The sequence below is a fragment of the Pimephales promelas genome, chromosome 15, assembly GCF_988280905.1.
Source record: "Pimephales promelas chromosome 15, fPimPro1.hap1.1, whole genome shotgun sequence".
In the NCBI taxonomy this organism is placed as follows: Eukaryota; Metazoa; Chordata; class Actinopteri; order Cypriniformes; family Leuciscidae; genus Pimephales; species Pimephales promelas.
Window position 1 is genome coordinate 18,093,195 of NC_142783.1, and position 26,431 is coordinate 18,119,625.

General features: G+C 37.1%; 1 protein-coding gene across 1 annotated transcript in view; it reads left to right on the forward strand.

The window, feature by feature from the left end:
• Positions 1–721: 721 nt before the first annotated feature.
• LOC120478837 (protein phosphatase 1 regulatory subunit 37) overlaps positions 722–26,431 on the forward strand; it is a 38,059-nt gene continuing 12,349 nt past the window's right edge. Inside the window, exons 1-10 of the mRNA XM_089120274.1 lie at positions 722–973; positions 1,761–1,858; positions 5,056–5,101; positions 7,169–7,269; positions 8,270–8,389; positions 9,399–9,546; positions 12,246–12,401; positions 12,524–12,636; positions 15,169–15,310; positions 15,440–15,606. Coding sequence (XP_088976400.1) covers positions 844–973; positions 1,761–1,858; positions 5,056–5,101; positions 7,169–7,269; positions 8,270–8,389; positions 9,399–9,546; positions 12,246–12,401; positions 12,524–12,636; positions 15,169–15,310; positions 15,440–15,606 — 1,221 coding nt within the window. The 5' untranslated portion in view covers positions 722–843. The remainder of the gene's footprint in view (positions 974–1,760; positions 1,859–5,055; positions 5,102–7,168; positions 7,270–8,269; positions 8,390–9,398; positions 9,547–12,245; positions 12,402–12,523; positions 12,637–15,168; positions 15,311–15,439; positions 15,607–26,431) is intronic.

Consider the following 26,431-nt stretch of genomic DNA (forward strand, 5'->3'; position numbering starts at 1 on the left):
TTCATTTTGCAGAACATTTAAAGATTAGTAAATGTATTGCAGTGTTTCTGTACCGAATTACTGCATGATAATGTAATTGGTTATGTTTTGGAGGGGATGGCACTCCAAAATCTGTTATATGAACATAAATAAATTTAACAGAAATTATTTCTCATTAAATTTGTAAAACTAACATTACTGGTGAGTAGAGAAAATACAACAGTTTGTCAACTTGATACAATTTTAAATTGATAATTTTAAGGCATTTACTGGGTATTCACAATTATTTGTATATATTTTAGTTTATTAAAACATTTTATAGAGCACTTTTCATATTTTAGTCCAATTTGTGTACTGTAAACTTTGAGTTTGTCATACTCATACTGTTAGGCTACACATTTAATCTACAGTACTATTTACAACCTCAAGTAATCCTCAAAAAATATATTAGGCTCTGTTTCCCCCTGTGCATATTTGATGTTGACTTATATAGTTCAACTAGCTTTGAGAGGCACACAATTCATGAATAATTAAGCATGTAATGTGGTATCCTGTAACTGTTTTGTACAAGTGCTATGCTGCGAGTTTAGGTTTTCTTTTGCGTAGTGACTATTAGGCCACAGAATAACGACACAGCAATTTGACAGAAGCAGATTTTGGAGGACATTTAATGGTTTGGTTTCTGCAGCAAGAACGGAAACATGATGTGTCCGGGGATGTTTTCTTATATGATGGATTTTACAGTTCAAAGGACTGACGTCTGAGCTAATGGGATGTCTGACATAGAAGTACATGACATCAGAGCTACATATTGATGGAACTTTTGGTTAGTCAAATTCATGAGACATCGCTCAATCCAGAAGAATGACAGGGCACTCAGAGGAAGAAACAACATCTATGTCCATGAAGGAGGGCAGAGAAAAACGTGTATCATTTCCCCCAGACGAGGAGATGGTGTCTGACTTTGTGGAGAACAGGGTTCAACTTCAAGAGGGTGAGATGGCATTGATGTTATGCTGACGGCCTCTTCGTTCAGAGCAGTTGTGCTTTTCTTTGTTCATGAAACATCATACATTTGACACAAAAGCAACATAGTTATAATATGTTAGGTTTTTTTTAATGTTTTTGAAAGAAATCTCTTCATGTGATGATGGCAAAGCTGAATTATCTGACCCTGTGTCACATGATCATTTAGTATTCATTCTAATATTCTGATTTGGTGTTCAAGAAATATTTATAATCATTTCTTACTATTATCAATGTTGAAAACAGTTGTGCTGCTCAATAGTTTTGGTTAAAACATGATTTTTTTCAGGATGCTTTGATGAAAAGAATGCTCAAAGTTATATGGTCACTTTTTAACAATTTACTGTTCCAATTTATCAATTATTTATGAATAAAAGTTATGTAATCTTTTTTCTTTTGTTAAATCAACTTAAATAATTTATGTAGTTCAGATAACATAATATTTTGAGTTTCTGACACTTAAATCAAACTCCTTCATTGTAATAACTCAATTGTTCAATGAACTTAAAATTTTTAAGCAACCAGGTTACTTCGTTTTTTTTAAGTTAAACCAACAATATATTTTTTTTTTAAAGTGAGGACTTTTTATCCCGAGTCATAAGGTAAAGAAAAAGAAAATAAATTAATGTACAAGAAAAAAAAATGAATGTTGCATTTTCTAATTCCTATAGCTCATGGAGCTGATTCATTTCATTTTTTTAGGATTAAAAATGAAATATTCTTGTTGTGGCTCTAATACATTTGTTCTGTTTTAGCTGACAGTCTCAGTCTGACAGATATAATTCTGGCCTACAAGCAGAGCTGTGAAAAGCACCAGGTGAAACCAAACACAAAGGCTCTTGATCAATTAAAGGTACAGTGGAATAATGCGCATTAAAACACACAGCACTTCTCACGCTTTCATTCCCTGCTAATATTAGTTTATTTTTTGCAGATGATTTGGTTTGAAATAGCTATGTGTAATGAACATTATTTGGTGAAAATAACTTTGAAATGAAAGAAAGAGGATGAAAAGAAAAATAAACACATTTAATCCCTCTTAGGGAGCAGGTTAATTAGCCAACCACGTTTCATTGAACTAAAAAAGCAAGACAATAACAAACAGGTAAACGAAAGGAAATGAGAAGCGCACGCACACACACACACACACACACACACACACACACAAGCATGCATGCATGCATGCATAATTCAAGCTCCGCACTTATTTTACATTGACCAGCAACGTTAAGAGCATCAGTTTTCTCTTCTGCATAAATTTACGATTAGATCAAGGAGAATTATTTGTGGAAAATGAGGGACTTAGCAGTGCTTACATTTAACACACTCTCGGCATTATCTCCACGCCGCTAATGAACCCCACTGAATTTGAAAGGAATGTAGGTGGTCCCCCTAAAAGGCTGAAATATGTATGCTTAAGCAGAAGCTAAAAGGAAGGATATTTAGTTGAGAACTGCGTGTGAATTTCTAATAAGAGAATGCTAAATGAAATTTGCTGCTTAAAGAGCATATTTATCAAATTAGGTGGGGTTTTTTTTCCAGGCAGGATCATCCCAAGAGGATGGCTGCTGAAATCTATTTAAAGCTGTTATTGTACCCGTGGGCTTTCTCTATTCTTTTATTTTTTTTTTTTGATTTTTTTTTTGGTGGGTAAAACAGTATTGCTTTTGGTTACGTCTTCATAGAAGAGGTAAACAAACAAAAGGCCTGTGTGAAGGACCCCAGGCCCCCTTAGTTCAACAAGCTTAAATGCTTAATACTTTTTTTCACTCTCACCCTCATATATACCCCGTTTTCTTTGTTTAGCGTCATAAGCTAGTGTCTTGAAGTTTCTCATTCGAAGTTTTCCGTGTCCACTCCGTCTCAGAACACACAGAAACTTCTTGATATCAGTTACTATCCCAGGGGCTTGTAAATGAGTAACGTTTCTTGAAGTGTCACCGCCACTGAAGTGCAAATCCTGTCGGAGGTGGTGGCAATTGTAGTAACAGAAAATAACAAAGAGAAAAGACTTACAGAAGCGCCCCATACAGTATGAGTGCTCGCCTCAGAAGCCGAGGAAGCATCATCAAACGATTCAGCATTTCACATCTCCCTGCAGGATAAGGCGTAGATTTTGTGAAAAGTTTGTATTTCAGACTGAACCGTCCTCCCATTAGAGCGAATGCAGTGCTGCAGAGCTCCCCAAAAACATCCTTGCTCCCAGCCTAACTCTGTCGAGCTGCTTAGCTCTGAGCGATGAACATTCATCAGAAAGCCACAGAGTGTCTGAAGTGAAATAACTGCCCTCCCTCCCCGCAGTACGGAGTAGAATTTCACATTTCTCACATCTAAACACCGTAGAGAATAAATAACTTTCACACTTTTAATCTTTAATGTCCATTGCACTCTCTAGACTGAGGATTCGCAATGATTTCTTTCTTTACCGCATGAAATGGGCATGTTTACTTCCTTCCCAGTTGTGTGAAGATGCAACGCTGTGCAGTCACCGTCCATGTAGCCAATGATGTTGTTTTTTAGGCTAGTTATTTATCATTTTCTATGACAAGCACCAAATTGTTCTATTAAATGTGTTTTTTCCCGGCACTGCTGCTGATGAAGAGCCATGGAGACAGCGTAACATTTTTTTTTTTTTTAATAAAAAAAATGTGTACATTTTAATTTTGTTAATGATAAATTAAGTTATTAATTTGGTCTATGCTCTTTCTAGACACTGCAGGTTTAATTGCTAATTGTTAACTGGGAATGAATATATTTGCATATTAATTAGATCCCAATTTACATTTTTAATTTGCTGCCTTCAAAGGGTGTGAGATAAAAGGTTGTGTTATTTTAAATAATTTATCCTTTATTGCAGAAAAGATGCTGAAAGGAAAATGTGCGGCTGATTTTAATCCCTGAGAGCTTTTACTGTATAAAATGTTTCGAACTCATTTTTTCAACTAATTAAATGAAGAAAAAAAAAAGGGAGAAATATATGCTCTCAAACAGTTGCTGATACAAAGCCACCCAGACTGCCGAGCGCTGGAGTGGGTCTCCTGGAGTCTGAGTGAAGAATTGGAAATGCACTTGAGATGCGTCTGTGGAAGTCAAGTTTATAAGCTGTGTCCCGTTCTGCCTGGAGGAAGCAGAGCTCTTTTTATCACTTCATTTTGTCCTCTCCCTCCTGACACATCAATGCATTTTGTACTTTGTCATTTCATTTTCCTCAATACACAGCACAGAACCTTGCTTAGCAGCAATGGGCTTCAGAAGTTTCCACATTTATTAAGATGGAAAACATCAAACAAAGAAAGAGAGGTACAAATCCATGGCCTTAAGTCATCCTTGTTGAGACTTTTCTTTCGGAATGACATTCAACCGGGAGAGTGTTCGTTCGCACGTTGCGATGCTTAATTTGTTTTGCTCTAAACGCAAAATCCCATATGACGTCCTGTTCATGTTTACAGCAGGTTGACTGAGGGACTTCATCAGTCCGTTGCCTGATAGATGCTAACTGCCATCTGCTAGCTACAGTCTAGCGGCTAGATTGCCAGATTGAGCTAAAATGATCTGTGCTGTGTGACGTACTAGAAATTTACATAAACTGTGCCATGTCACTTTCAAATGTTGATGATTACATTTTGTTTGAGGTATATTATGGTGTCTGTATAGCTGAGCTTCACAAAATACTTTAGCATTAGCTCATTGGTAGCCTGCTGTATCACACAAATACACAATAACAATTGGGACCTGCTCCCCCCACATAGGCCTACAGGAAAAGTCTTTTTTTTATTATTATTTTTTTTTTATGTTCTTTCTAAATTTGACTTTTGGTCAGGTTGATACAGTTTTGTTATATAATAAATATTTTATTTTATTTTATCAATTTTATTTAGATGATACAGTACGAATCATATTTTAAGTTAAACCCAAACATTTTACAGTGACATTCATAATTCTTGCTTTACATTTTGAAATATTCATTAATGGCAAAAACTGAAACCCTGAAAATCTTTTCCGAGTACAGAAATCTCTTGATTTTGATCCGTCTGTCTCTTTTTCATGCAGCAAATTACTTGTGTTACCGACAGAGCCAGGTGTTTTGACCTGTCAGGTAAGTTCGATAATTCACTATTTATTATTTTGCTATTGCTCTTGAACAGCATTATTGTTTTCTGAAAGCTATAAACACCGCCAGAAAAATCCCCCCAGTGTTATCATTTCACCTGAGATTTTCATCCCTTCATCCATCCAGGTATTCCAGCTTTATTCTTCTTTCCATCAGCACGATTTTGAATCACTAGTCTGACCCGCTGTAAACGCTCTACCGCGATCCTAAAACAAACAGAGAATCTTTCAAATTCATAGACACAACTCTGGGAGGAGATGCACACCAACCGTGACAACATAATGGAAGGTTCAAACATGCATTTTAGCAATCAGATGTTTTGTTTATCTTCTCTTCAGTTGTAAAACTCAGGTAATTTGCCCTTTTGTGCTTCACTAAAATAGGGAAGCTTATAAGTCTATTTGTTCTGGGAATCTATGGAAACTATGGGGCCATTAGAATATGTAGCCATAACTGCTTTTTTTCTTTCAGAATTGTAAACACAATGAATCAGTAAAACACTGGCCCAAAAACCCTTCACTTTTGATCTAAGACGAAACAAGGTATATAGCATAAATGAGCATCCTGACAACATTGTCTCAAACCTATGACGTAAGTTTGAGGCGGGACTGCAAAGTCCGAATAATAGTGCGCCCCAAACCCATGCCATTGGTTGACACTAAATAATATGTAAAAGTAGTTCAGAAATGAAATGCTGACTGACTGAGCTAAATTAAGCTTCCTCTAATAAAAAGTATATGCATAATAATAAAAAAAATGTTCAACCCAATCTGATGAGAAAACGTATGAGGTAGTGATTTTAAGATGTACAATGTGATTTGTACGGACACATGCGAAGAAAAAAAAAAACAAACAAAAAAAAAGCAGTAAGATCCACCTTTAAAATAACTGTCAGTGGGGCATACGCGGATTGCATAAAAACGTACGAATGAAATTTTCATACGGATTATCCAACAATTCACCAAAATGTCCATTAGAGTTTCTTGAGTTTCAGCGGTCTGAAATATAGAATTATAAATAGCCATGGACAGCGATGATTATTAGGAAATATTTTTTTTTTTCCACTGAATGCCACAATTGACTAAACGGAAATAGTATTTCAGAAAGCTCTTGTCATATTGACAACCTAAACAAAATGTATGTTCCGTCTCTGTTTTATATATTTGCAGCATGTGTATTTTAAACTATGTATTTTGTATGTGTGTTTTAAGTTGCTTAGCTGTAAAGATAGCCTATTCCCATTATCCCTGAAGTGTGGTTTAAGTGAACAGCAACTACTTTTTAGCTACCACACTTGATAAGATCAGAACTTTGACGAGCCTGTTAATTGAAATGTACATGCTGACGCTGAAGGGCAGTTTGGGATTAAAATGTGCTGTCCCTTTGATGACTGAAACAGCGGTTATTGATACCAGTAGATGTGAGCTTGATGTGCGGGTCAGCATGTTCTGGCTTCCTGCGCCCTAGTCGCACACTGATGGCATCTAACTCTAAGTCTCAGTGTCATTATCTGCACATGGCAGAGGGGATTAGAAAAATGGGATTTCTGATCCCCCCCCCCCCCCTTCCTGTGGTACAGTTAAGTGATTGTTGTTAAAAAAATTACAAATGATTATGCTAATGATGAATAAATTATTATATCCCCAACATGCAGCTCTGAGCGATCTGGCTTCTCCCCGACCAGGAAGATAAGAGTTTATGAGGGGAAGGGGGCCTTTGCAACGCGTGTCTAATATAGACGGACTGCTGTGGCCATCAAAGTATTTCTCAGGGCTTTGTTTAAAAGTCATCTGTTCCTGCATAATCAGAAGCTCTTTGATTGTCTCCTCCACTAAAGGGAGGGGATCAGACGTGATCGTGTTATGTGTTAGTGTCTAATATGTCTCACTATTTGAAGGGGCAGATATTTTGTTCTCTAGGTGTATGTTAGTTTATCCAATGCTGAATATAATTTGTCACAGCAAATGCCCTTGACACTTTGTCCAGGCCAGGGTGACACCCCTTTTTACGTATATGTAAAAAGTGGTATCTCCATTCTGATTGCTTTTCCAGGTGAACGGTTAGATTATTGCTCCTGTGAATCTCTTGAAGAGATCCTGAAATCAGTGCAATTTGATTTTATCAGCCTGCAGGGGGCCGAGCTGGAGGAAAATGTAAGTATATGAACAATTGCTTTTAACTCTTTTGTCGGCCTTAGATGGGAATTTCCGTCATTTGTGAGACAATGCTTTCCCGATCATTGACGGAAATTTCCAGCTTTCTGAGTTTTCACACATATCGTAGGGGGCGCTATACATCTTCTGAAAGAGAATCTCCTGATCAAAACACAGGTGAAAAAGAAGCAGAAACATATGTAAAATAACGTGATCATCAATATTAAACTGCACCTATCAAAACTTCTTAATGTCGACCCAGGAGTGTTGGACTGTGAAGCTTTGGGCATGTTGATGGACTCAATCTAGCCTGCTCCATCTATGTTTTGATCATCGTTCTGAATCCGATCTGCTCTTTGATAAAAAACGTGATTTTCTCAGCTTTTTGCTCAAAATGTTTGTTTTTTTTCCCTATTAAACATACCCATATTCAAGTTTTGCTAAAAAGGAATGCAGGAGCAATAATAAAACTTTAACATATATTTACGATTTATCGTTGAAAGAAATAACTTGATTTGATGATTCCAATATATCTTCTTGAGTCAACACTTCTTATAGCTCCCAAAGTGAAAGAAACACACTTTAAAGTACATTTACCCATCTAAAGAATTACTGAGACTTTGCTTTGGTATAGATGATATTGATAACATAGGCCTACTGGGTTACTAACCTCGATTCTCTCTAGAAGAGGGAACAAGTACTGCGTAATATCTTACGCTAGGGGAAAACCTCTTTTCCATGAGATATTGAAGCCAATGATTTTATATCCTTACATTAAATTAGGATTTGACACTCTGGTAAAATATGACTTTTGACGTGGCGCTGTGTATTTATCAGTGGTCGGGATGAAGCGATGTGCCCTGCAGAATTGGCGTCGCCGACGAACGTACTCAGATGCCAGATTTTCAGTCCGCGGGAAAAACGTCCAAAATGTACATTTTTTATGTCAGGATTATTTTTACTTGTTGATATTAATTTTTATTATTTTCTCTTATGTAAGGGAGCATCATCTTTGCTGGATATGTTTTTGTACTACGAATCAGCTACGCACCTCAACATGTCCTCAAACTCAGGAATGGGATACTCAGGTTGGCTTTCACTGTCACACCTCCTCCGACAGGTAAGATTTACTGCACATCTGATCTAATCCTACTGCCCAATGGGTTGTGAAATATGTAATTGTTATAATATGTTCTGCTAAAACGTTTTAACGTTTTATTAGTAGGCTACTTAAAATGATTATTTAATTAAATAATTCAGTGCAAGCTGTGAATGTTTAATACTTGAAAAGAGACTTATTGGTTCATAAACAAAATAAACCGAAGAATTTAAACCATGTAATATAACGATTTTAATTTTTAACTCCTTTAAAATAATAATAATAATAATAAAATGTATATATATATATATATATATATATATATTGTTTTAAACATTACATTTATTGAATCTTAAATCCAGATAATACGTTATGGCAACTTGCCATTTTATTTTAAAGGTTAATTAATTAATCAATAATAATAACAAAAAACGCTATGTAAACGTTGCCTTTTTTTCAAGTTCAGAAACACACCTTGTGTTTTAAAAGTGTCATTAAGTGTCATACCTTATGTGAACCAATACCTCACAGTGGTATTCAGATTGAATTGGAAGCAATGAATTGCATGCATCAAAGATGAAAATGTTCGCACTGCTGAATAAAGCTTAATTCACACTTTGATTTTAATGGACATCATTACAGTCCTCATAAAGCTCCTGACAATATGTGTTCATTTAGGAACGGCTCTTAGATGAAAGACAGCATCACCTTATGGTGATGAGGACTTCAATGGTAAAAACCAAAGGCACGCTCTCAGGCAGTATTATTTGAGATCAATCAAAATCTCCCAAGAAAGGGAAAGAAGAAAAAAAAATCTGGACACTTTTGAAGTGGTGGACTATAGGATGAAACTCCGGAATGGCCTGCAGATCTTTGGGAACCTCCCGTCAGAATTGTTTTCTGGTTTTGACGTTTCTGCTTCTGATGAGAGAGGGTGAGAGAGAGAGGCCAGTCCGCAGCGAGGGCAAAACCAGGCCTCGGAGTCTCTCTGTCTCTCTCTCTCTGATGGTTTGCTGTCTGGTCTCTTCAGAGTGGATGCCTGTGGAGGCTGGATGCCTGCAACATGCCTATGGTGGACTACGCCGCACAGGCCTTGTCAAAAGCCCTTCTCACCAGCAGGCTGACAGTGCTGCACCTTGAAAACACCTGCCTGAGCGGCAAACCTCTCTTCACACTTGGTATGCCCAGCACACACCATTCAATTGAAGTGTATGAGAGCTAACAATGGAAGAAAGTTTGGGTGCTTGGTGCCTGAGAATATTGACCCTGTGCTGTGAAATGCAGATTATGCTAACAGGTGCATTGTGGGTTATGGGGTTAACTACATAATTGGACTCTTTATGTTTTTGCTCTCAATTGAACTTGGCATGGAATGGAAGTTGCAATAGTATTTTCTTCTCTTTTGTGACCAGGGCTTGATATTAACACCAGCAAATTACACTTAATTTGACTCATTCCTGCAGATTTTGTGCTCACACCCAAAGTGCTTGCACATAAAGTAGGTGCAATGTCCTGTCCTTCCCATCCTGGCTGTTTTTTTTATAAAATAATGAAAATGCCCTGGTTTTCAAAAAAAAAACTGCTGGGAAAGATCAGCCCAACAGCAAAATATAGATGGGCAACCAAGGAGGATGAGGAAGAAAAACAGGATAAAAAGGAAGAAAACTAAAGATATAAATATATTTTGTTACTAATACAGAAGAGACATTATTTCACCCTATACTATGGTCACCCTATACGAAAGTACAGATAGCAAGTGTTTGAATGAGCGTTCTCCATGTCCCTGGCCAGCAGGAACAGATGAAGCAGGACAAGGGGAGGAGTGGCAGATTTTGGCCCAGTGACCCTAACAGCTAGACTGGGCTTGGATTAGATGTCGTAATCTTCTTCCTGTCACTTTACACATTGCTGCACCGATCCATTCAGGACACTTTGGCCAGCTCACTGTGAGATGGAGTCTTTCCCACAGCACTATAGAGATTGTCTCCTAAAAGGACACAGGACTATAGACACAGCTTTTACAGACATGTGGCGGCCTTTCAAGCTTGTGAAGGACACTGTCATTAAAACATGTAAATTAAATTAAGAAAGGTATTTGCGATCTAAAAATTTGTTTGATTACAGTTGTGAATATCTCATATGTATAAATTTGACTTTACCCCGCATTTCCTTAAGATCGTGAAATTGTATTTTGTAGGTCAAAATATTATTTTTTTTTTTTTTACTGATGAGGCAGAAACTGACTTCCATGAAGATGTCCACATAGGCCTATGCATTGTGTGTGACTAGCAATGGCGCTAAATAACATAGCTAGATCATGGAGGTGTCTACATTGCAAGTGGTGTGTGACCGAGGTATAGTCTGGGGGGAAAAAAAAAACACCTGCAAGCCATGCATTCTGGTTAAACTTGAATACATTCCATTAAAATAATTTTATAATTTAATAATAAGCTATTGCTATGTAATGTACTTGCTTACAACTTGAATTCTGTGCAGAACACTGTTTTCTGCATTGCTTCAACATTGCTCAATCGCCAGGGCAAACAAATCATATTTACTTCAGTTCTGAATGAGTTTACAATCTGAATTGAATTTGAAGAGATAAAAAGACTACACAGCAACATATTGCAACGAAACATATTTCTTGAGTTTTCCTCATGAATGGCATGCAGAAACATTCAGTGTAGTCTGATTCATGAACAAATTACTCTTAAGAACTATATCTTTTAATTGTTCATTAGTTTTTCCCAATTAAACAAATTAAAGTTGTTAGAGATACATTTTGATTGAGTTTTTTTTTGATTGAGATATTTTGATAAAACATCAAAACGTGCATATATTATATTTTCATTTATATATTTTTTTAAATGTATTGTTTTTAAGTTACTGCAATTCTTCAATTAAACATTAACATAATACACAAATTAAACAGCTATTTATTTTCTAGAATGAAAAAAAAAAAAACGTGGCTAAATTTATTCACTGTACCATGGTAATTCCACTTGAAAATGGGGATACAGTATTATATGCAGTATATAAGCAACTTATATTTGGTCATCAGACTATGCATAGAAACAGTGTGCTGTCACTGCACATCACGCTAATGTCTGAATGGAAATGACTTCCCCCGAAAATGACTTTGATAAAAGAAAGATAAAGAAAGTGATGTTGTAAACATAGGCCATTAACATAACCCAAGTGAAATGACCTTAAATGAGACAGAGGAGTGGAGTGGCACATCCTATGTCTTCATGGCTCTATGTCTTTAAGCGGCAAGTGGATCCATTTGATATTTTGGGGCTGCTCGGCCGCCCCTCTCATTCTTCCCAGCGGGACGCCCAGCTTCTGATCATTGCTATTGATCGGTGGGGCCCTGATTGCGGGACTTGCTGACTCGCACAGTGGAGTCCCTCCGATCAATTCAACGATCCCCCTGTTTGGTTCCTACTGTGTAAGATGACGATGTTGGCATTCCGCATGCAACCGAAAGGGTCTGATCAAATCTGCCGCATTGATTTGGACAGACAGCTCTGTGAGGCCACAGACAAAAGCCCATGAAAGCTTCTCTGGCCCTAAAAGGGACACATAATGATGTTGACGATTAAAATGATGACCGTGATAATCACAGCGATGTAAATAAAAATGATAATGGAGTTAGTCCTATACAACCTCAAAGTTTTCAATAAGCCTTTGTTGTCATTTGGGTGAACCGCTGTGGGCATTCTTAGAATTTCGTTCTTCGTTCTTTTCTTCTTCCAGATTGTCTTACATGACATCTTTTTGTTGTTGCACTGTGGCAGAGTTTGTTTGGCACACATATCTCAGAGAAGGACAAAGCACCATGCTTATCGAAGATTTTTCTCAATTCTTGCCCTAGTCGGTGCTCTGAAAAGGAACAGCGCTTTGCAGGAGCTTTATCTCTCTGAAAACAAGCTTAACGGCTACCAGGACTCCATGCAACTTGCAGACCTCCTTAAATACAACAACACTCTTAGAGCCTTGGACCTAAGCAACAATACCACGTCTGACTCAGGTACACACATTTTGTTTGAGGTTGTGTTGTGCTCTTCCAATAGCACGGTTGAAAACCATTTTTGTGGTTCAACTATACAATTGGTTTCAGCTCTTGTGTAGTCATTTCTCTTTGTTCCACAGGTTTGGAGGAGATTTGTGATGCTTTGAGGTTTCAGAAGACTGGTTTGAGAACGCTGATACTGAGTAACAATCACATCACTCATCGTGGCATGAGCCATTTACAGAATGTTCTGGTGAGATTTTCTCTCGGGCAAGATAATAGAGATATGTGCAATTTTAATCATTACAACAGCACTTCTAGACTTACGAAGTGTGATTAAAAAAAGCAGAGGAGTAAAAAAAAAAGAAGTATCACATCTGGTAGATTGTGGATCAGGAAGTAGCGTTTTCACAAATTCTTTTCACAGTTTTATTTAAAGAAAAAAGGTTCCCCAAGAATGAAAGTTCTGCCATCATTTACACGCTCCCAAACCTGTATGGAACAGAAAAAGAGAAATTTGGAAGAAATCTAAAATCCACTCATTTCTATTTAAGTATATGAATGGGGTCTGAAAGTGTCAAGATAAAAAAAAAAAGATGCAAAAGCACCATGATAGCATTAAAATATAGTTTATTGACAAGTTTTGTTGTCATTTGAAGCCATACAGTAGCTATTTGTGACTTAAAAACTGAAATTATTATTCACTCATAATTTTGTGTGGCAGGTCACTGAGCCAGTGAACCAAATCAGTCGGATTCATTCACACTGGGTGTGTGAACTGGATCAGTTGAATCATTGGAAAGATCTGACTTAAAAGAATGATTCATTCATGGACAAATGTCAAGATTTCACTGTTTAATGATTCAATTTAAATCTGTTCCTTACAAAAAAGCCATCATGGGGCTTTGGAAATCTCAACAGCCCCATTTCGGATTTACTTTCATTACATGGAAAAGAGTGAGATGTCCAGGGAAGTTTCATTTTTGAGTGGGTCTATATAGAATAAACTACGGGTTGCGCATAATACTAAATACAATGATTTTCAGCTATTAATTCATTCCTGTTTTATCCGAGTGTGGCTTTGGTTAAAGACGAAAAGTAACACTGCATGTGGCCTCTGCTGGGCTTTGGAGAGGAAGTACCCAAACCGTCAACATGACAGCTACTGGATCTTTTTTTTGTGTGTGTGTGGTCTACTATTGCGGAGTTTGACACACAGAGAGAACAAAAGGAAATGGCTTGTCTCATCCTCACTAGAAAGCTCATCTCTAATCCTTAATAATATCTATTCCTCTTCAGCAGCTCTGATTGTCAGAATAAACTGTACCTTTCTGTCATCTGAATGGCGATTTAAATCAAAAGCTACAAATTAAAGGCCTGCTCTCTCTTCTCTCGGCCTTTGGCGTGTTCACAGAGAATTCATTCAGGCCAAAAATAAAGCCTGCTCATTCTATTTTGCCTGTACCAAATGGGAACAGTTTGATTAAATAATAGATATGTGTTTAGAGGGCTTTTTCATGTGGTCTGTCATTAAGAAGGATAAGTAGACATCCATGCGGCCATAATGAATATAATTAGTCCGATGGCTGGTCGTGTCGAATATGACACAGGAAGGGTTGTTATTAACCTTTCTTTCTTTTTTTCCCCTGGGGTTTCTTTAAAGGCAGAAGAAGAGAGAGCGAATAAATGGGTTATTTGGGCAGACACAGAACTCTCTGATGTCAGCATAACATAATTAAATCACAATGTTATCCACATTTTACAGTGGATCCTTGTCTGACCAATTGGAGATCGGTTGACTGAAGTTTTCAACCATAGGCTGTTAGAATGACGCTACTTCAGTTAACTTGAAACGTTTATTATGTTAACAATAATTTGCGTATTTGTAGTTAATTGGACTTTAAATAACTAAACTATATAGTTTGATATATAATTACAGATATATTGTTCTCACAAAAATTCGTCTTCATCTCTTTTTAAGCCTGATTGACTTTCTTTTTTTCTGCACAACACAAAATACAATATTTTGAAGAATCTTGGTAACCAGTTTTGAAACCCATTGACCTTGCAATGGAAATAAACCACTGCAACATTTCTTAAAATGTCTTCTTTTAACTTTCACAGAAGAATAAAAAGAGTCGGATTTGGAACGACGGGAGTGAACTATCCCGTAAAGTTGTATTGTATTTATAGCTAAAGAAATATACCGATAACAAAAAACAATACTTGACTAAATTATTTTGAAATTTTATGTGTTTTACATTTGAAATGTCATTTTCTTTAGTTTTTCTTTCTCTTAATATTTGATTGGGCTTGTTGGTTGTGTCTGTATACATTTACTGTATATGTCTATGTGTGGGTGTTTACATGCTTGAGTATTGTAACAGTGACGCAAATGAACTGTTAGTTGATCTGTGAGCTTGGTTTTTTTTTTTTTTTTTCATTTAAAGCTGGAGACTAAGTGAGAATAATGAGTGTAGCGAGCTGGCCTAGTGTATGTTCTGTTACGCAACATGGCTTTTCCCTCATGTGCTCCGCTATCTCCTGCTTTATATGGCTGCTAATCGTGCCTCATAAATGACGCGGCTAATATGCTCTTGAGAGTCAATCTATTGCCACGCCACGGTGTGTGACACTTAAAGCTCTCAAAGTGACACAAATTCACCATCCATAATTGGATTCAAATGCACAGAAAAAAGGACACTTGAATTCTAAAAAGTGATTTAAAAACAAGCTCATCAGTGCATGTTTTCTTAAACATCCTGTTTTGTCTTTTTTTTTTCAGCCCCACTTAAAAACCCTCGAAACATTAAACCTTGGAAAAAACAACCTTGAGAACAGAGGCATTCACACGCTAAAGGAGTCCCTCATGATCAATCGCTCTTTATTGCAACTTGGCCTAGCTGCCACAGGAATAACATGCGAGGGTAGGGTTCGTAATATTGCTTTTCTAAATTTCTACCTCTTTGGCACATTCTCTCTTTATAGATTTCCTTTTTTCTGGAGTTTATTTCTGTTTCACCTTATAACTAAGCCTGTATTTTCCATGGTGCCAGGTGCTGTGACTTTGGCTGAGATCCTTGCAGAAAGTCGACATATCCAGCGGTTGGACGTACGACAGAATCATGTGCTTGCTGGGGGCCTCATGGCTTTCTCATTGGCCTTAAAGATCAACCGTTCACTCATCAGACTGGATTTGGACCAACACGTGAAAGAGGAAAAGGTGAGGTGTCTAATAATAATCCTGACTATCTCAGTGTGTAGTAAAGTAATTTTGAATACAGATGGTTCTTGGGTCCAAATTGAAAATAAAAGAGACTTTTTGAAATTGTAGATTTTAGGACTGGAGTATCATGAAAAAAAAAAAACTTGTGTAACAATCATGAAAAAATGTATAGTGTGTATATATTTTAGGGTTTTATTGGAGACATTTAACTATTAACTAATATCAATTTACACTAATAACTATAGATGTTAAATTAATTCAAAAGATTTGTATCTAACAAAATTAAAATCTGCCCAGTAAATCCTGTAAGCAATGAATGATTACAATGATGAAATCATTCATTGGTTCACTGGTCACAAAGTTGTTTAGGGCTGTAAAAGAGTATTGGCAATTCATTTTGTATACCTCTGTATGATCTATTGATGACCTAAAAACAAAAGTCAAACTTTCTGTACTTTCTTAACCCATCAAAAAAAAAATAAGCTTCTACCCAACCCTAGTTTAATGATGAAAATCCATTGGAATAGGGGGATACTGTGGATTTTACAATCACAATTATTACTGTAAAGATGTTCAAACAAACTCAATTTTTAAATTTTTGCCATTCCGTGTTTCTGTATCAATGAAGTTTAACTGAAAAGACAGAAGTTACCATCGAAGTTAGGCAAAGATAAGTTGTTGCTGATCACTTAGAGCTGCTGCTTCACACATCGTTGCAAAAGGAAAAAAAAGGATATTGCAACTTAAGAACATGGCAGAAAAGAAAAAGTTCACTTGCCATCTGTTTGTCATGATTTTATCTCCTCTATCTTATTTGCATATTAAAGTGTTAATTAAAATCATGAAAGGACAGAATGCTCTCTTTAAAACAGATTCTATAGCTTGAAACAGAAGTTGATTATTTTTTATATCAGTCATTAGTTTGGATTCTGATGTTTTTATCTTGTCAATCAGTTACACCTCGAAATATATTTTCATCGATACACGGCCTGAAAACATGTCATCTGTCTTAAATGTGTATAAATGTGTCATATTTAAGCTCAGCTGAAACAGAGGACTATGTTATTAACATTTCCACCATGATAGATTACAGCAGAGTGGTATTTAACCGATGGAGAATGAGACATTTCACTGTGGCAGTACAAGAAGACACACTGCTGGGATTTGTCTGGGCCAGGCACGTGGCAGAACGACTGACGATTGTATTAAAAAGCAAATCTTTCCATCAGAAATCAGTGGGTGGTCAGATCAAGTGTTCTGATTCAGTTTCGTAAAATTCCCTGGGACTGAGAAAAGCGAAAATTTCATTCTTCAAAAGAAAAGCGTGTGTGTGTGTGGCACAATTTTACATGCGCATACTTAAAGAGAGGAAGGTGGTAGGGAGGGAATGTAGGTCCTAGGGTCTTTGTTTATAACATCTGATTTGGCGTGTCTGTTGAAGAAGCTCAAATCCATTTGATTATTGGCTTATTTGGTGCTTATTTTTGATTATTTGCTGATCTAAAATATGAATTGTGGTAGTCTTAGGAAATTCTGAAAGTTGGGACCATGTTATCCATCTCTTTTTCAAAGTGCTTAGTTATTTACCTTAGTTAAGGTCATACTTTACACATTCAAGCTTTCTTAACAAATTACTACAAGACCTAATCTGTATACATTATGTGCCAACAACAATTATTTTGCTTATTCTATTTATTATATACGCTTATTATATGCCAACAATTATTATATTCATAAGGAATTTCAAGAAGAAAAAAAAAATTCTTAAAATACTTACAGCTCTTATACAGTTTACTTAAAAATGTAAATTCCATCATCATTTACTAAAACTTATGGAACATAAAACAGGATATCTTGAAGAACTGTTTTTGTACAATGACATTTTGTAAATACAATGAAAGCCAATATGGTCCAAAACAACATCGGACAACACTGACATTCATTTATTTTGGGGTGAACTGTCTCTTTAAGACAATGATGTACAACAATGGCATCATATTATTTTCTTTTGTTTTCCTAAAGTCACTGTTGTTGTGCATGGCAGACTCAGGTTGCAGCGATGTCACTCATTAAGGATCATTAGAGATGCAGGTAGGGCTGTAGAGGGGCAGGTGGTCTTGTGGGACAGACTCCAAGTGGAACTAAGACTTGGTTAGTGTTTGTGGTCGGTAATGGTGTCTGACTCTATGATGGCTGGAGTTGAGTGAGTGAGCAGACAGAGAGCAGGTCCTGCTCATGGGACCTCTGATGAGCTGCTTATGATGAGCTACACACACACACACACGTGTGGCATTGCAGCTCAGTTTTTAAACTTTTGTAAATACAGTATTCTGGTGCTAAAATGCTGTTTTCCATTTTTTTTTTTTTCTATTTCTTTTGAAGTTTCCCACAAAGTAAAGTCAGAAACTCTTCAAATTATTTTCGATTTCAGTTAGAAAACAGTTAGTTCCCGTCCTTGATTCTGATCCAAAATAAAACATGGCTATGACATTTCACCCAACGATTCTGTGCATCACCAGAGCCCTTCTAACAGAGAGCCTTGGCACTTCCTATCAGCCCTATTGTGTATCATCTTGGTTGCAGTTCCATTAGAATTCCACTGGAGGTGATGGCAGGCGAGTACAGAATGAATGGGAGTCTACGGAGCTAAACGGCTAAATGTGTCTCTTTCTCCTGCTTGTCGTAGAATCAACATAGATTTTATTGTTGATACCGCAAGTTCAATATAGATTATAGGCCAAAAGTTGAATGAACGAGTACTTATGTCCTTTCGATTTCTTACAGGTTAGGCCATTGTTGGCCGGAACACGCTAGCATTCTGCTATTGTGTGACGTCATCACAGTTTTGAATGGATTTTTAGAACAGATAAGTGAACTTAAAAATGCAATTTTCAGCTGAGTGTATTATCTTAGCCCTCCCCTTTTGAATGCAACTTTCAAATTACTTGACAAAAAAATTACATCCAGAGAAAAGTGGATTTCTGTGGATGTGTCTCCCTCGTCTACTTGTGATCCATTTGAAAAAAACTCCTCTGCCAGGTTTAAACAGGGCCTAAGAGTCAGTCACAGGACATAAAACAAATGCTTGTCTCATTATTGCTTTCTTCTGCTCCTACAGTATGTCTTTTTTTTTTTAAATAATACTCAAAGCTTCTATATGTTGGTGCTACCTCTGCTCCACAGCTTCATATTTATTTCTGCTTTTACCTCTCTATTGCCTTCCAGATTCAGTGGCATCAAAAAAAAAAAAAAAAAAAAAAACCTTATTAGTTATTTGTGGCCTGAAATTTAATTAGAGAATTTGAGTTTGTGAGTATTGTAGCATGTTCCATATTTTAGTGATACTTTCACAGTACCTTCTCCCATCAACTTCACATGGTTGTAGGGCATGAAAATAACAGTCGTATAAAAAAGCGTCATATGTTTATCAAAGCTAAACCAAATCACACCCTCACATCTCTGTTTCTTTGCATCTGCTCTCACTACCATGGAAAAAAATAGCACTTGTTGTCACCAATATCTTGTTGTAGAAGTAAGTCTGCTTAGAAACTAGACTATGTACTCACTATAACTTGATGTGAACAAAAATAAGGTTGTGAAGCATGCAGTATGTTGCATTATTGTGTGCAAACCTGGTCGTATTGTACGTGTAACGGGTCCCAGCCAGGGGTCCGCTAGCAGATATATATTGATACTCCTGGTCGAAGTGCTCTGGAAATATTGAATATATGACTCAGTTAGAAGAGACATGGGACAACAGTTGCTCTTTTTCCATTCAACCGGAATGTATCATTTTATTTACAACATTTCAACCTTTACTCTGCAATAAAGAATTATTACTGTTATTTTTGGTTGCTCTGTACTGAAACACAGGAAATATCCACAATTGGATAACACGAAATTACATATTCCATAAAACGTACATTTTTCCACAAAAATGTATCTTCACATATTTCCTCAACCTTCACATTTTCTCCCTAAACCACATTCTCTGTTATCTCTCATTAAACGAGTATTTCTGTATTCATTATACATTTTACATTATACATTTAAATGTTCACTTAATATAACAGAATAAATCCCATTTACAGTTAGGTCAAGTTCAATTAAATTACATTAAACAAAACCAAACTTCAATAGTAAACATTTGTCTCCTTTACTCTAGATTTCTATGAACTGAAACTGTTTTACAGTCTAATGTTACCACATGTATGCATTCAATGCTACCACGTGCGTTTCACCCAAACAAAACTACATCTGTAAACTGCGTTTACTCTGTACATTAGCATTTTATTTATTACGTGTAACGTATAGTCTAACACACAGTTACTTTACACATCCACTGTAATAACTCAGAAATCTCCCGAGCAGTTAGTAATATATAAAAGGAAACATTAGTGCGGGCATCGGCCGCCATTTCCTCATCCGTCATCGTCACACAGTTTTCTTTAGACTTTACAATTTACACAATTAAAATACCTTTCGCTTGTCAAACACACATCACTGGGGATTCAAATTAGATTATAACCCTTTGTAGTCATATAAAAGTTGTGAAACTAACCTGGAAATATTGAATAGATGACTCGGTTAGAAGAGACACGGGACAACAGTTGCTCTTTTTCCATTCAACCGGAATATGAACTCGTCTTCTTCCGCGCCTCGCTAAGGATCCCAGAGTGACGCGTCTGAAAGGTACTGCCACCTAGTGTCTGTTATTTGAAACAGCATGTCATTGTGCGCTTTGTGAATTCTCTCAATAGTATTTAACTTATAATAAAAGGAAAGGTAATAAAAGGAAAGAACACAAAAGATAATAATCTAAACAAAACCTATTTTTGCGAGTGTCACATATGTCACATCTAATCTTTAGCTGTTAATAATGTTTAGTGAGTTTTTTTTTTTTGTCAGATGTAGCTATGACGTGCTAAACAGACTATATCTGCTTCCCTCGCACACTTGTTTTCATTTGTGTTAAATTAAAAATGCCATGTAATTGATGTAGCATTCAAAGTGGCCATTCAACTGTCCTCAATTATTGCTGTCCAAGATCCCGTCTGCTGTTAAAACTTGTTCAGAATTTGCAGATAAACTTTTAGCCTTTTGCCATCCAAACTTTGAGGTGAAATCATCTTCATGGTTTGGAAATAAACCTTCGGTCTCTTTGCATTCACAATCCACACGCAGTCTTGCTCATTTCCTGATGTAGTTTTGGGGGCAAAACAGGCATATTTGCCAGCTGTGTAATTTACTGTGGCACTCATTTGCATATTAAAGCATTAATTAGCTCCTCTGAGCGAGAAAGGGAATAGTGTAATCATTGGACGTGTAGTCGCGGGGGACGAGTCTGTGTTTGGGTCTGGGGGGAGGCCGAGAGGAGAGCGCGGGAGTCTCTGGGTGCTTGTGTTGACCATGCGGTGCGTGCTTGTCGGCTTTGTGTTTTTTTTCCCTCTCTTCCATGCCGGAGGGTGGATGAGGAGGTTGCGCTGCTCAGTTTTCCAGCTTTTTCCAGACCCTTTGAAGTGTCACACATGATCTGTCTCTGTGTCATTTTAATGGCTTTACTCTCCCCCGTCACTGCAGTCAGAGGTGCGACCAACAGTTTCACAGGAAGTAGAGGTTGTTGTTGTTTTTTTTCATCCACTTTTCCATGTGAGGGTGAAAGGGATGGGGGGGGGGGGGTATACAGAGCATATGAAAAACAAACTGATGAGATGCAAAGGCCTATTTTAAAGTTACGGTGGCAGTTTGTGGCGGCATTACACATTATCAAATGCTATAAAAATACACAGGTAAAAATAAAAATGTAAAATTTGAAATGTAAAAAAATAAAAATACACAGGTAAAAATAAAAGTTATTTTTGTAGTGGTTCCAGTGAAAATTATGCCAGTAAATATCAGAACTACTGGCCTGAATGTCAAAGCATCTTTATTGTTGACCCTTGACATAAATAGGCTACTAAAAATGATGTTATCAATTATTCACCTTAATGTTGTTTCAAACCCATAAGTCTGAACCAAATACAATTTTTAGAGCTCTTTTGGAGAGGAAAACGTTAATTTTAGGGTGAACTATCCGTTTGAATCCCTATACTAATGTATAAGGTGACCACTGTGTCCAGACAGGTAGGTAAAAGTACAGTAAAGTTTGAGAAGCCCTTGCTTCAGTGGTTCTTTGTTGAGCTGTCTCAGAAGCTTTTGTCTGGAACACATTGGCTCATATTTTGATAGGACTGGATGCTATCTTTTCCCCATACTCCACTAGAAATGGCCCATTGGATGAGTTGATCCATCAGAATTTCAGAATCTCCCTCTGGGCATGTCCACCAACTCCATGCTCAAGCGCCCTGTGTCACCAGTCACCCACACTGAAGGCTCATCTGAATATCATGAAACCCGTGAGTCACTGCCTTTATCAGACGGGCTTTGGCCTGGAGAATCTTCTTCAGCAGTGCCATAGCCTGCATATGAACATGGATGATCAATTAGTGGTTTATTGGTGTGTAGCACTCCGCTCTTTCTATTTTCTGTTTACAGCTTTAACGGTTGAGTGTTGTAACCATTCACAGACTTTTTTTTATTTTGCACATAAATGAAGCTTTTAAACTATTGACAACCAGTCCTAAATAATGAGAGATTAAAGGTTAACAAGGTAAGGTTAACAGTTTTGTCTTGTAGTGATGTATTGTATAAAGTCAAGTGGTCTGACTGATATTGCCATTTAAACAACAGAATAATAATTACCATTAATGTAATATTGAGCAACGTATTACAATATTGAGTAACTAAGTATGCACTTTGTCTATTTTTGCTTCACAAATGAAAATAGTATCAATCGAGCCTCAGCGAAACACAGCAACACACAGCACGCATTTAGTGAATGAATCAGTGTTGTTGTTTTTTTTTTTAACAAATTGTTTGAATGAACGGTTCATGACTCACGACCAGCCTTTTTAAGTCTACAAGCAAAACACATTTGTATTGTTTAGTTCATGAATGAATCCGTGTTTTAGAACGAATGATTTAATGAATGGTTTAATAACTCTCCAAAGCACGACCAGCCGTTGCATGTCTAAAGGGAAGACATATTAATGGTGTTTAATTCATATGAATCAGTCTTTTCAATGAATCATGATTCACCTAAGCCAGAACAATCTCAGATATATCTCTAAGTAACACATAAAAGTGTTTCATTTCAGAATGCATCTGTGTTGTAAATCAGTTGAGTAATTGATTCAATCATCTAAGGATGATCAGGATGATTTTTATTTTTTTTTTCCTAAACCGAATCAATGTTTTTTCAACGAATTGGTTGATGATTCACTTCTAGGGTACGTTTACACAACAACGATATGCTTAAAAAGAAGAAGTTTTTCCTTTCAGTTTTCCGCGTACAGACGACACAATTGTCAAAGCGCCATTCACACGGATTCGAGAAAACGACAAAAAATGCTGTTTTCTGCTACCAGACCATTAAATGACGATGAAACACTAGACTGAACACATAATTACGCATGTGCATGACATCATCATCTTCAGAGATTCGCGTTTTTGTTGTTTACATGGAGATCGTTTTCAAAAACCAGGCACCCAAAACGCCGTTGCCATGTAAATGAACGGCCAAAACGCAGAAAGTTTTATGTAGTTGAAAATGGTGTTGTGTTAACAGCCTCATAGTGTGGATGATTGTTTCCACCTACAGTTGTAATGATGTTGCATCACTGAAAAATACCCATTACTCACCAATGTACAATGTAATAAAAAAGCATTTTAATGCCAATTGTGATTATCAAAAATAATAATAATATTACCGTATCAAGAAAAAAATAATCAGTTTTGCTATAGCTTTACTGTGCAGCCAGCTCTGCATACATCGTACCCTCTCTGGATAATCATTAGAGGTGAAGATGACCTATAAACACTGATTAAAAAAAAAAAAATCAATATTTTTTTCTTTAATATGCATTTAACACACCTCTAATGCTTTCAGTAAAGCTCAATTTGTATATGGATATTTAAATGGTTTATAGAGGTGAACTCGTCACAAAAACACTTATCACAAATCAAGTTTTCTGGCTAATGTCTTTATTATATATCTCCATGTGGTGGGACATTTGTGTCAATGACAAGCCACCATGACTGACAGCAGGATTACAACAGGATTATGGTCAACCAATTTATCATGCTGTGCTCAAAATAATATAATAATGAAATGAAATTCTTTACTTATTATTAAATTCAATTATAGTAGTTCACGCAAAACTAAAATTCTGTCTTCATTTACATGTAGTTCTTCATGTTGTTCTCAACTAGTAGAACTTACTTCTGTTCAAAAGAAGACAAAAAGTCTAAAGAATGTATGTTGTTTTTTCATTACAATGATAAAACTATGAGTGAAAAAATGAAGGAAAATCTCTCTCTGTGTTTTGTGTAGACCACAGGAGCCCTCTGTTTGTCCTCTTGTCCCTGTGACTGGAGTGACGGGGCAGTAGTCTGTGTGTTTGGCCACTAAAATCAGGGGGAGGGGTGGGATGAGGTGGGCAGGGCACTGCCTGTCCCCGTCCTCATCTCTGTCACACCGGCATGGGCTGCCTGGGCTCCATGGAGGGGAGATAATTGGATTTGTTGTCACCTCCAGTTGCTGCCAGGAGCGGGCGTCTGCTCCGGTTAGCGATGAAGACATCATCGTGACAGGGACCCTGGGAGAGGATCAGCTGGTGTGGTGGGCACCACTATCGATGCTCTAGAACTGCCATGTCCAAGCGGGCAGGCGTTGGCCAGCTGTTTCCCTGCCCGTGACTTCAGGCCAGGCCAAAGAAAGAGCTCCAGATCCAATGGAGAGGGGGTGGAGGGGGAAGGAGAAGTTGACCTCTGGCCGGATAGCGCTAGATGTTAAGGTTTGAGTTGTGCCATGTTCCCCTGCGGTTCCTGCGTAAGGGTTTTAGGCCCAGGCCAGGGAATCATGCCACAGCAGACAAGCGTGGCGGACAACCAGGGATGGCACCTGCTTGGCGTGAGTGTGAGGTAATGATAGGCTCACAGGTGAACGGCCCCAGAGGTAATCAGTAATTAACTCACAACTACTCCATCACCACAGCTTTGGGTCTGAACCGAGTACCCCTGCCATGTCCTACAGGCATTAATGCCCTCCAAACACTCCTTGCACACGCTCCGACGATATCACGTTGTTTATTTTTTTTTTTGTATATACTATCAGTTGTTTGAATATGTTTAGCTTTTTTTTTTGTTTTATTGGGAGTCTATTTGCAAAACTCTGGAAAGAGTGTCAGCAAGGGCTTCTGGTCTTATTTTTAAAGCCAGTCTTGGAGGGGGGAAAAAAATCCTTTTCCACCTGTGTAAGAACTTTTTTGAAGGGACTTTTGAAAGATCGTCTCTGTTCTGACTTCATTGAAGAGCTGTTCAGTGGCTACAGTGGAACGGCAAGGTGAATTCGATTTATACCTGGAAGTCCTGCCACTGTCTGACTGACCTCCAGTCAGCAATCCATGCATGCTGTTTTCCATTTTCCTGTTGAACCAGTGCAAGCCCATACATATCCATTCAGTGAGCGTGCAGTTAGCTGTCATTTAAACACTGGCAGATGGAGATGGCACAATAGTGCCCTTAGAAGTCCTCACAGTGTATTTGGCCATATTAAGCCAATTCAAAATATAGGGAGTGTATGTGTTTTGTCCATATGGCACTGCAGACAATAATGACAATACATTTAAATTATGACTGAAGACTTAATTTCAAACTATTATAATGCTAATTTAATATTATTATTATATACTGAATAATACTAATGGCATATGATAATTTTGAAGTAATTTATAGGCCTAATATTTGTTAAAAAGGTCAGGGGTCAGAACATTTTTTAAAGAAATTTATATTTTTATTCACCATGGAATCATTAAATTGATCAAAAAGGACAGTAGCAACTTTTAAATTATTATTATTTTTTTTTAAATATGTACTTTTGAACTTTCTTTTCGTCAAAGAATCCTGAATCACAACTTCCACAAAGGATTAAATTACATTTATTTTAAATTGTAATAATATTTACTGCATTTTTCATTAAATAAATTGGTATTTGTGGAATTGTCATACAGTTTCATTTGTAAGAAATTTATATAAGCATAATTCATATTTATATATAATATTAATAATACAATAAAATTGTTTCATATTTGATATATTAAATCAATGCATGTATTATATGCATATAAGCATGTACTCATAACTTTTTTATAACGAAATATAAAGTGAACACTGCGTAGGGACCCTGCAAAGCTAGCTAGTGTTTGTGAGGTTGTGTGAGTAGCACAGGGGTTCTGTCTGTGATGTGCGCTCCGATTCTGTTTTTGGAGCGCGATGGTATCCGTAATTGGGGGAAATGCGGATTCGGTGGGCCTAGACATTCCCGTCCCCCAGGGATCAATTACAGAAAGACTCATTCAGCTCGGTCTATTCAAATGAACACCTGAAGAGCGGGGACAGTGTGCTGTTTTGAAACTAGAGGTATTACGAGATAAACACTGTCCCAGTAAAGACCTCATCAGCAGCAATTTGTATGCATTTACACAGACAGTCAGGGTTCCGTCTCTTACCGCTGTTGTCTTACCTTCTTCCTCATGTTTTTAATCACATCTGTACAAAAAAATAATAATAATAACCTTCCACTTGGAGTGCACACACACACATGCGGGTAAAAGTGACTTTTTCTTTGACACATCCACATTAAGCAGCATCCAGTCTAAAAGCACGCTTAGCAACCGTCTTACTAACAAAAACTTGAGCGCTTTCTAATAAGGATGATCTGAAA